Source organism: Psammomys obesus, unplaced genomic scaffold (genome assembly GCF_907164565.1).
Source record: "Psammomys obesus unplaced genomic scaffold, mPsaObe1.curated_primary_1811, whole genome shotgun sequence".
Classification (NCBI taxonomy): Eukaryota; Metazoa; Chordata; class Mammalia; order Rodentia; family Muridae; genus Psammomys; species Psammomys obesus.
The window spans coordinates 4,635,192-4,647,410 of NW_026596079.1; the positions used below are offsets into that span (position 1 = coordinate 4,635,192).

The following is a 12,219-nucleotide window of genomic DNA, read 5'->3' on the forward strand; positions in this document are numbered from 1 at the left end:
TCTGCATGCATGCCCCTCCCCAAGTCCACTGATAGGGGAGGTCCTTCTTTCTGCTCTTAGTCTATCAGTTCTCATCAGAAGTGGCTGCATTGTCAGGGTTCTAGGTTATCTCCACGGATAGTCCTTGGTTGGAGTATGAGTCTCTGGGAAGTTGCCTGTGAAGAACATATTCTTATGTATCTTATATACCGTGGTCTTGTCATCCACCAAATCACTCTGGTACTGCCAGCACTTTCTGAAGCACACTCCCTTCCATCCAAGATGGTATTTTAAGTTTCCATATATTATTTTGAGACTGGAAGTTTTATTCCCAGCCTTACAGTCCAGCCACCTGACTGGAGACCATTCCCCTGTTTTTTCATTTTATTTTGTAGTTGTGTCTTTGGGACACAGAATGAATTGAATTTAAAATTGTATGTGAGTTGAATTAAAACTAGTATGTGAGAAGCTCACCAGACTAATATCTGGCATGAGGTTCCATAGATGTCGACAGTAGCAAAACAGAGATCTCGGCTTCATAATTTTCTCCCTATTCAAGCAGGCGCTATCTACAACTACCCTAAATCTCCAGTAGGTGAGATGGCACTCTACTAATTTGCTTGCAGTCTGGTGATTTGATTGCATTACCTATGATCAAGCGTTTTCCTACATGGGAGCATTATCTACATGGTAGTAAATGCATGTCAGCTGCACATTTTCTGAGGGGTTGTCAGTATTGTATGAGGGAGGCTGTCTGTCATTGGTGAGCCCTGTCTGGATTCACCTTCCTTGCCCAAGCACGCTGACCCTTCCGTCTTGAGAAAAGACCTTCAGAACCCAGAGGACATTGATAAGCCTTTCAGGAGCAAAAACGGGGTGTCAAAAAGTAAATGGTTTGACTTGTCTCATTTTCCACTGTAATTACATATAACCTTTATCTGACAGTGGGCGACACTTTACATTCTTTTTATTCTGCAGTTGTATATTGGGATCTTAACAATAGAACCATAAATACACTGTTTTCTTTCTTTCAAGTAGAGTGTGGGGGGAAAGGAACATGTTACCATATCTATAAGAAATAGTTTTCTAGTGTAGGGGTTCACTAACACCAGTTCAAAAGAGAAACATTAGCATCCTGTGGCTTCAGATTTACTATTGCAACAGGAAGGTGTTCACCTAGGTACCTTATATCTGATCTATGAACTCTCTGTTGGAGAAAGTCACGTGGGATCCAGGATAAGCATCAGGAAATGCAGAGAGATTCAGAATCTTGACCCAAAGTTGCTGAGCAGTTTCAGCATTACTGGGGCTCAGGGTAGGTCATGCTGCCCCTGGACCATCCTCTCCCCTTAACTATACACTTATTCCATTGTTGATGATGTGCAGATGTGTTAGCCATAATGTTTGGGAATGAGGGTTCCCACTGTCAAGGCGTTTGAAAGTATGTTGAAATTCAAGGGCATCTCTGTTTGGAGAATGTATTGTTCAAAGGGAACACAGAGGAAAGGATGTGAGGGAGAAGGGAAGGAGAGAGGGGGAGAGAGATCTCTAGCCATGTCCCAGGTGTTGAGAGAATATACCTCATGAGACCAGGAGGCAATCAATAAGTTCCCATCATCACATCTCAATGGCTCCTGGTCACTGGTAATCACAGGCAACTCGTAGTGAGCGACCCTTATTCCTGCACAGTGAACATGTTTGGGCTTCATGGGGAACATATTCTGAATTCCAGCCTGGCTGACTACAAGGTGGATGACTGGAAAGAAAGCAAATGGCTTTAGCATTCTGAGACACTCTGTTGCTTTTCTGTTTCAAGGAGTAAAGAATATTTGACACGGAAAGGTCTCCTTGAGAGATAAATGATCTTATGGTGCACAGTCATTGTTCTGTAACTGCCATCTCCCTGCAGAACTGCAGCCTTCCTCACATACTCCTCTGTGGAATGTGGGCCCCATTCGTTAGCCTATGGGCTCTGTTCCTTCTTACTGACTGGCCTTCTTGCTCTTGATGACAAAGTGCTACGTTTATTTCGGTGTCCTTTGGGGGACATTTTCTAAAAGTGTCTGTTCATTAAGCTGGGAAGTGGTTTCTTGGGGGAATTTTTAGCATCACAATAGGCTATAGACACAGATGGAGCCAGACCTGGCCACTGTGCAGAAAATCAATCATGTACTCACTGCTGCTCAGTTGGGTCAGGGAGGCTTTTCAAGCACATTCTTTTCTCTGGGGTATAGGAAAGAAGCTTCTTTTGGGGAAGGCAAAATTCAGTGTCTGTCATAATGTGGCTGGTGAAGGATTGTTTGTTCCTGCATCCAGGAAGAGGGCATTAAAGCCACCAGCATCAGGCCTTAAGCCAGACACTTGATGCAGAGATACAGAGATGTCTATCCTACATCGGGTCTAACTCATTTGAGATATGTAATGGTAAATTTTGTCAAATAGGCAAATGAATAGGGAGTCTACTTTGATGCTGTTTACAGGGAAGTCAGAAGTGAGTTGGACACATGAACAGCAAGAAGTCAGGGAGAAGATTAATGAAGATGTGTACAAATGCCTGAAATCTGACAGACAGACAGAAAGGGAAGGAGAGAGGGAAGAAGGGGGGAGGGAGGGAGGGACAGGACAAGTGGGATAAGCAGCTCTGTGGAAAGGGAATGACTAGACCAACGCAGTGGATGGGTCAGTTTTGGGGAGTTCAGATCATGGAAGCTTAAGCACGCTCTCAGATGCAGTGCCATGTGCAGGAAGCAGGGAAGTGTCTGTTACTTTGCTATTGTTGTGACAGAATAATATGACAAAAAGCAAGTCACGGGGAGAGAATTTATTTTGGTTTGCAGTTCCAGAGTGGATTGAGTCCTTTCCTTTATCTTGGGGAAGGCATGACAGCCAGAGCGTGAGTTCAGCCTCACTGGAAGCAGAGTGATCACATTTTATCCAGACTCGGGAAGCAGAGGAGGTAGGGGAAGAGAACTGGGAAGAGAGAAAAGAAACAGGAAGTGGGGACCATCCACAAAACCTTAACCCCATTCCCACCCTAGCGAGGTGCTTCTCCAGCAATGTTGCACTTCTTAAAGTTTCTATAACCCTCCCAAACTACCACCAACCGGGGACCAAATGTTCAAATATATGAGCCTGTGGAGGACATTTCTCGTTAAAACTACGATGAAGGGGGCAGAAACAATACGGAAGAATATAGGTTCATGCTGTGACCTGTTATTCAAGTATTAGGGTTACTGACTTACATAGAACATGGCCTTGGAAGGGGAACTGGAGGCTAGGTACAGCAGGGAATCTGCATCAGTCACTTTAGGGCAAAACTAAGGTACAGAAAAAGTGGATTTATTTGTTTTTTTTTTTTTTTTTGTGTGTCCATCTAATTTTTCTTTCTCCTAACTCTTGTGGTAAAATTGTAACATCATTACTGCAGTGCTTGGGTTGTCTCTCAGCTTTATAGTCACTTTCCTTCTAAAAGATTACATGTAAGCCGCAGGGGAGCTTGGTATAATTTTACTATTTTATTGATGAAGATCCTAAGGTTTAGAGTCCTTCCCAAGGAGACAGTAGGAGCAGGACATTATCCTGGGGCCAAACCAAGAGTCACTCAATTATGTTTGCGATATTCCTACCTGACCCTCCTCACTCTTGTCAGAACTGGTGGCAGGTGAATGGGTCAGGTTCGTGCCCGTTTCTTTATTTAACTTCTTGATCCCTTAGCTCAATTAGATTTCCTAGATCCAAAGTATAATTTGCTTCCCAGGCCTAGCCATACCATATCATCCTAAAGAAATCAAATGCACTAAATAGGAATTTGAAGAGCAATTAGGATCTGTCTAGTAGAATAGTTAAGGGTAGGATAATGGATGATCTGATTCTCAGGGATCATCAATGGCTGGTGGCATAGCCACAATGGGCTTGGAAGGACAAGGAAGAGAAACGGCAGGTAGTAAGAGGCTTAGTGAGGGATTTGGGTTTTGATTCCTATGTTTTTGTAAACCCCGTTCCTCCCATCTTCATTGTTTGTTACTCTCCTTTAAAACTTAGCACAAAATACTGATTGTAAGCAGACATCATAACTGAATTGCAGGTCAGGACTGGAGCCTAGGTCTCCGCTTACTTGGGACAGACAATATGTGTTAGCTAAATGCATATCTAACTATAGTCTTCACAGGAGTGGGAAAGACAAATCACCTTAGAAGAATGACTTTTCTTCTTTGTTTTTGAATGATGTCTTTTATTTTTATTTGAAAATTTCATACATGTATACAATTTATCTTGATCCTATCTGTTCCTAGGCTCCCCAATACATACCCATTTCAACTTCATGTATTCTTCTTCTTCTTCTTCTTTTTCTTCAATTAACCTACTTAGCACAACTATGGCTTCCTGTGTGCATATGGAAGTAGGGATATCCACTGTGGATATCCAGCCTTGGTCAGAGAAGCTTCTTCATGCTGTGGACAGTTGTTAATGCAGGGACTCATAACTGTACAAATTCTGGAGATAGAGGAATGTGAGCATCAGCTGTAAAGGACATCTATATCGTCTTCCCACACCAGGAAACACAGTGGAAGAGCAGGAAGAAAGGCTGTAGGGCCTGGCAGATGGGAAAGAGTGCTGTGAAATGCTGTTTGGCTCTGATGTGGCTGTTGTACCCAGAAACCAACAGCAGCAATGATTTCTTGCTCAATAATCAGCATTGCTTTCTTAAAGTCCCCAAATGCAAAGGTTTCCAGTAGCCTGCTTATTAAAAATACTTTAAATGCTTAAAAACATGTTAATAAATCAGTGTTTCCTAGAGTCAGTTTTTCAAGCATAATTTCTCTGGCTCTTTGTGACTAGCTTTTGGGATGTTTCCTTTTGTCAGACAAATTGACTTATCCCAGGGATATTAAGTGGACTGAGGAAGGATGCCTGCTACTGCATTGTCAGTCCAGAGATACAGGAGGGCAATCCCTTATATAATGTGGTGATGTATATTTTGAATTTGGGTTCTGAGAAACAGTTCCAGGCAAACTGCATTTTCTAACATTGCCTGTGCAGTCAGGGAGGCACAGCAGACAAATTCATTAGCCGTTAGGCACCCAAAATCAAAATATTTCTGCAACCTAGGGTGATCCAAGATTGGAAATGCCAGTCAGCACCAGGGGGATTGCTACCCACTCAGAGTCAGGCTTGGGCAGAGATTCTTCTTTCTCTGAGACCAAGGGAGTTAAAATACTGGAAGCTGGAACCTGGAGTTCCTTCTAGGAGAGACGGCAACGTGTGATTGGCTGTGATGCTCAGAAGCAATGGTCTTACTTGAGATACCTTTTAAGGCCGCCTCTGCCACACCCAAAAGAGCTAATCACAATATGCAGGTATTGGGAAAGTCTTGAAACATTGATGCATTTATTTATTGATGATATGGGATCTGAGTTGAAATGTGAGTGCATGTGTTCTTGGAATGGAGGTATGATAATCACAGTAGATATGTGGTCTCCAACATGGGGAGTGGTCTTAGTTGTCTAATCATGGTTGGGGTCATGTTTAAGTTGGGGGAGTTTTGAGAAGTATGTGACCACAATCATGGCTTTCTGGCCCATGTAATGCTGGACCAAGAGAGAAGATGAGCTCCTTTAGTGCATACTGGAATGGAGCATGAAGGACAGGTGCTTGCTGAGGAGATGATGGAGCAAGAGTCAGGATTCTGTGAGAAGCATAGTTCTTAAACATTGTTCCTGATCTTGCCAGCACTGACTCATTCATCCCATCTTTCTGTCCCCCAGGGTGACCGAGGAACACCTGGGATCCCTGGCTCTCCAGGAAGCCGTGGCGACCCAGGAATCGGAGCTGCTGGTCCACCCGTGAGTCCTTATTCAGCTAACATCATTGTTGGATCACATTGCAAAACCCTGCTAGCTCTCTTGGAAGTCTTACAGCATAAGTCCCTGCAGAGATAGTTGTAGGCAGTCCTGTTTCTGCTGATATGGCAGTGGGTTATGGATCCTTGGGTCCACTGAATGCAGGGTCTGTATAACTGGCTGTGTTTGGTACAGAATTTGTTGTACTTCTAATGGGAATAAGAAAAATGCAACTTTTAGACTAATACATGGGTCTGATTCAAAACAAGGGCAATTTTGTATATCTTCTTTCATAATTCCATTGCATACATATGAAATATATACAAATATAATATATAAATATAAAATATGTACATGTTTATATAATATATGACTATATTTAACATATGAAATATGTAGCTTTATAAAATATATAATATGAAATATTGGTATTAAATGTATACATATAGATGTACATATATAAAACACACATATGAATATATTTTGTATTCATGTGAAATATATAAAATATATAAAAATATAAATATATATAACGTACTTGGGTCATATTCCTCACATTCTCCTTTACTTTCTTCCTTCCACTGAACCCCTTCTTCCCACCAAGTCATCCTTCTGTTTCCACATCTCTTGCTTGTCACACAGCTGTATTTAGTTATGGTCACCTGTGTGATCACAGCTGTGGGCTTGTTTCCTTGAGAAAGGGGGCTCACTGCACAAGTGATTGCCACTGTGGAGTCTGGCTTCTTTTCCCAGCAAGTGTCTATAGCTCCTCAAGGCCGGGTGGGCTCTTAAGAGGCCTTCCCTTTTTCATGATGCCATATCGATGTGTCCAGAATTGTGCAGGTAGCTACAGCTAGTGTGATTTCACCCAATGTTTGTTTAAAAAAAAAAAGAGCTATGGAGCAAACTTTGAATAACAAATTCATAGCCAATAAACTTGTGCCGGGGAACGAGTATGGTCTGGGGAAACATTGTGGTTTTGTATATTTCAGGAAAAAAAAATTACCTTGATTCCTCTAACTGTTAAAGGTGAGACCATAAATGGAATCCACAGACAACCCTCATGTTGTGCGTTTTAGGTAGTTTACAGCATCTAGTGGTAGGTACAGGCTCTTAAGACCCATGGCACTTGTAGCTTTGTTGTTTCTGAGTTATACATGATCATCCAGTGGAGGCTCATTCTTGTCCTCAGCCAGCCATCCCCTGAAGAAGGCTCACTATGTCCAAAGCCAGGACACATGGCATTGAAATTTAGAATTGTTGTTGGTGAAGCACTGCATTGCTTTTCTTGAGAATAGAATCATGTTTTGTGTCTTTTCACCACCACAGAAGTGTGTCTTTTCCCCCCCTGTCAGTGAGTGATAGCTTTCAAAATTTAAGGACAATTTTCAATCTGAGGTGTTTTTTTTTTTTCTTTCTCCCATCTGTTCTCTTCTTTGCTAAAGGCAGAATATTGATTCAGCTTCAACCGCATTTTTTTTTCTTCTTGACAGCCAGCCATGTCTTACTATTACTTGAGAGAAACTCAAATAAATACTCAGCTAAGCCTTGGAATAGCTCAAGTACCCACGTATAATTATTGTTTTAAGCCATGTGCCCAGGCCGACCTCATCCTGCTTAAACGTAACCTGGCTAGAAATAGAACAAGCGCACAGCCCAGCCTATGCTCTCTCCACATTTGGAAAACACAGACCGCAATCAGAAAGATCTTAAGTAACACCTTTGTTTTTATTATTTTAATCGAGAATTTCATATAGAGTTCCGTATTCGCACTGTTTTCCCTCCAACTTCTTCTGCGTCCATCTCACTCTCCTTGCCACGTTTATGACCTCTTGTCTTTATTATTGTTATGAGGAGTGTGTCTGTCTGTCTGTGTGTGTGTGAGTAAGTATAGCCTACTGAGTTCAGTTAGAGTTGCTTGGGTGTTTCTGTTTAGGGCTGGTTACTTGGTATTAGATAACTATTAATTCCCCATATTTCTTCATTTAGGGATTTCCATATCCACCATATTGTTGAGATTTCCTGGGTACAACTTCCCTGTCATATATAAAAGACACACTCTTCCAGTAGACATCTTGATCCCTAGACTCTTATAATCCCCACCTCCACCCCATCTTCCACAACATGCTCTGAGCCTTTGGTGGGAGGAGTTGTGTTGCATATGGATCGCTTGAGGTCGGGCATCCTACGGTCAGATGTTCTCTGCATTTTGACCAGTTGTGGACTGCTAGATTGTCTGCTGCAAAAAAAAGTTTCTTTGGTGCAGGTTGAGAGCTACAGTTGTCTTTGGGTATAAGAATAAATATTTCTTTGCAGTTAGAAATAGTGGCAATAGTGAGTCCATGCCTTACCGCTTTGGATAGTTGGCTCATTTACAATACCAGGCATAAATTCTCTCCTTTTGAGCAGCTGAGCATGCTTTAAGAAGTCCAAATGGACAGTTTTTCTTGCCGCTAAGATATATGTGGCCCCGTTGCAGCTTTGGGAACACCTTGCTGTGTTGGTCATTGTTGGTTCCTAGACCAAGTGACACAGTTCTGCATATGTAACTCCCAAACAATAAGGAGAGGGATCTAACTTATTATCTATCCTAGCGCAGAAAATAAAACTCCCCTTTGCTTTTATCTGTAGTCTTCATATGTGTGAGTCATGCCTCTCTCCTCACACACGGCTCTCTATTCTTCAGCTCTCCAACAGGCCTGGCTATGTCTCCTACTAGCAAGGAGGACTCCTTCAAGGTGGCAGAATTACAAGGGCTCTCTGGGTCTTTCTGGCTTCCACAGACACTGTGGTAGGAGCAAATGAATTCCCTTGGGGAAGTCTTGTCTGATTTAATTGCCTTTTTTTTTGTAACAGAAAATTTCAGCTTGAATTTCCAAAAACCAAAGCTCATTATTTTGGTGTCTAGTAACTGGAAGAAACAAAGGATAAGAAATAGTAGCCCAGACTTCTTATTTCTGAAGCCCTTTAAGAAGGGCCCCTTTCCCTGGGAGTAGGAATTTGATTTCTGTGAGAGTTGATCTTCAGAAAGGGAAACACCACACTGAGTGGTTGTCCCTCTGTGTCCCGTCCACTCCTCAACAACACACCACATCAAGCTCATCTTTACACAGCCAGGCAACACAGGCGGCACTGTTCACCCCAAATCCAGCCAGCTGAAATCACCATGAAATGTCTTCCTGCCTAACCGATTCCACAGGAAATGTAATTTGCTGGCTGCAGCTAAGAGGCTGTAAATCAACTCTTTAGTGCATTTCTACCACTTGGGCTTATTAAAAGCTTCCTGGTGGATGGAACCGTATTTCATTACCATAAATCTCACTGGCCAGTGGCGAGGCTGGGGATGTCCTGCGAAGCTGCATGGGAGGTTCAAGGACTTGCTGCTAGTCGGTGTGTGATGGAGGTGAAGAAGGGATGTGTCAGTTTATTGGGGAACATGGATCTTTGCTGAGCAGTCCAGTCTCTCTCTCGTTCTCTCTATGTCTGTCTCTCTCTCTCTTCTACGTTGGGAAGCAAAGGATCATAACCAGCATTATACTCCTAGGAAAGGCAGATTATCCTTCAGAGTTAAGGTGGGTATCCCAACCCACCTCATTTGAGAGATATTAGAAGTTTGCTCTTAGAGAGTGACAGAGAGAATCAGAGACCAGAAGAGAGCCTAGGTAGAGTTTACAATCGGGCAGATGCGCCTTGTGGGCAGCAGAGCCCTTCTGTGCTGACTACATGGTGGCTACATGGTGTACTCTGAGGCCTTCTGCAAAAAGAACAAGAGAGACATAGCTAGAAAGCTGCTCCTGGGAACTGTCAGCTGGGCTTTGGGCTAGAGCACCACATGGCCCTCTGGCTAAAGAAGCCCTTGGACAGGAATATGGGAAGATCCTGTTGCAAGTTATTTTCTGCCTTCTGCTTCCTGAGCTTGGGGACCAAGCCTTTTATCATTGATAGACTTTGCTACCTCCTGGAAGGGAGCCAGGGGCTGGTCTGCTGACCCTTGCTCCAGCAGCAGACAGGAGGCAGTATGGCAGTGCAGGGGCTTACTCTTTTCATCTTCAAGTCGTCTCTGATCTTCCTTTGGCAAGATTTAAAAGCTAAAGCATGAGCTCATTCAGGCTTTTGGAAGATCAAAAAGTGCTCATGGGTTTAATACAAGGACCTCTGTAAGGACAAAGCTCTCAGTGACAGCCACATAACCCAGGACAAGTTCTTTCCTGCTCTGACCATCATTTTCCCTAAGGACCAAGTGCCAGGAATTTCAGCACCACCGTCATAGGACCTGGGAGAAGGTAGCCTGATGCTATTGGTAATGATCCCCAGCACCCTGCTTTTGCTGCTGTGATGTCATCAAAATCCACTTCACGGCTTGTCAGCCTTCAAAGCCTGAAATGTCTGGAAGTTCGCTTTAGGGTGCCTTAACCAGTCAATGTGCCTTAGTGTGGAGTGAGGAAGTGCACTGAGGCATCCTTACAGCCCTCCAACAGCTTGATAGCTTAAGAGAGTGGCAGGAAGCCCAGGACCCACCGATTTCAGGAAAGGAAGCAATCTGAATGCGCTACACAAGTGTGCTTTGTGCGTTACTGTAGTTTCTATGGAATAACGTAAAAATCATAGAGCTGACAGCCACTGCAGTGTGAGAAGTAGAACAATGCCACCTAATATCAGCTGCATCTGGAAGGCAGTCGGAGAAGAAGCCTCTGCTCTCCCTCTTTCATTCTCATTTGTTCCTCCCAACAGCCTGGGAGACCATCACTGCTTGCTGATGAGGAATCAGACATGAAGATGTGACGCCATCCCCCTAAAGGCATGTAAAGGGCATGAGAAGCTGACCTTGAACCCTCAGCACTCTGAGAACATGTCTCCGTGGCTCTTCCAGCAGGAGGACAGAGGGGCTGTGTCCACTTCATATGTCCCGTTTCCAATGTTTCTTGTGTCTTTTTATGCCTATTACTGCTCCTGAACTTGGCTTATGTGGCCAGTCAAATGCTCTCTCTCTGTTTCCATATCTTATCTGCCCGATTTTGTCTATGTCCTTTAGTAGTAGAAAGAGGTAAACTGTGGTAAATAACCTGAAGTTCTAGGCACCTGGCCCTGCCACTACTCATGAGAGGCATGGGAGCCTCTTGAAAGAAGTTGAGTTTTACTCTGGATGGAGGCACTGTGGTCAGTCTCTGCTTTTTGGGGGTCTGAGGCACCTGCATGTTTCATGACATGCCAGGGACCTTAGCTCTCCTGGATAGTTCTAGTTGAACAAGCCAAAGTCATCACAGGGAAAAGCTTTTGGTCCTGGATAGAGAAAGGTCTTGGCTGCTGATACTGTTGTCATTGCTTCTTCAATAGCCCATGCCCTTGTCAAGTACCCACCTGGCACTCCTATGCTTCCTTATCTCTCTCTCTCTTCTCCTAAGTGTCCATATATCTCTTTCACTTCTGGGTCTCTAGATTCCTATTCTGTTCCCTGTACTCTTTCCAGAATGCAGACCTAGAGCTATTCTTCTGAACCATCGACATGAAAGAACCGCTTCTTGCCTGTTTGGAGATATTCAGCCCTCCCCAGGCTGGACCTCAGTTTCTCTTGATTCTCCCTGGCTCTAGTTCTCTGTCGTGTAGAAAGTCTGGCACCCTTTCTCTGCCTGATGCTCCCTCTGCATAAGGATGCTCCAGCCAACAAAGGACGGCATGTATCATGAAGTCCCCAACTACTGTTTTGTTTAGTGCTGCCATACCCATCTTAGTTTCTGTAAGATACTCTAGGACATACACACAATGACAAAATTGCCTAACAGTATATTTGTCTGCACATATCTCTGTCTTTAGTTTGTCTACACACCACAAACATACAGATATATATCACTCTTGTACAAACACCAATGCACACGGGGATGCATACACACCTCACTACACACTAGAGTGGTGCTTGTTGACAGGCGCAGCTAGTAGAAACTGACAAGACAGATAGTTCCAGTGGTCTGGCATGTGGGTGCACACCTCCTTCCATTTATCTCTGCTGTTGTGTTGCACTCCTTTCCATTTTCGAAAAGTTGATCAGCTTTCTTCCTCTTAGCATATATACATAAGGAAGTGTAATAAGTTTAATATGTTCCAGAACTTTTGTTTCTTTATGCCTATGATGTGTCTTACATGCTGGGGACAGAGGACAGTAACTCCCATAACCAGAACCAGCCAAGGTATGATGCTCCTTGTGTGAGGCAAACTACTCCCGTGCCACCTGATCAGGACTCAATAGGTCAGGGTTGAGAGATACCAAGAGCCACTGAAATCTGCCTAAGAAAATCTGGGGGCTCTACTCAGAGAGAAACAGGTGAAAGGTTAAGAGCAAGGAGTTTCACAAGGAAGAGAAACAGGATGTGCCTGCGGAAGAGACACCAGGCCCCCAAAATACGAT

The 12,219-nt window shown here is 43.6% G+C and overlaps 1 protein-coding gene across 1 annotated transcript in view; it reads left to right on the forward strand.

Moving 5' to 3' along the window:
* Col22a1 (collagen type XXII alpha 1 chain) overlaps positions 1-12,219 on the forward strand; it is a 211,613-nt gene that overhangs the window by 123,039 nt on the left and 76,355 nt on the right. The window contains exon 39 of the mRNA XM_055626482.1: positions 5,745-5,822. Within this exon, the coding sequence (XP_055482457.1) occupies positions 5,745-5,822 (78 nt within the window). The remainder of the gene's footprint in view (positions 1-5,744; positions 5,823-12,219) is intronic.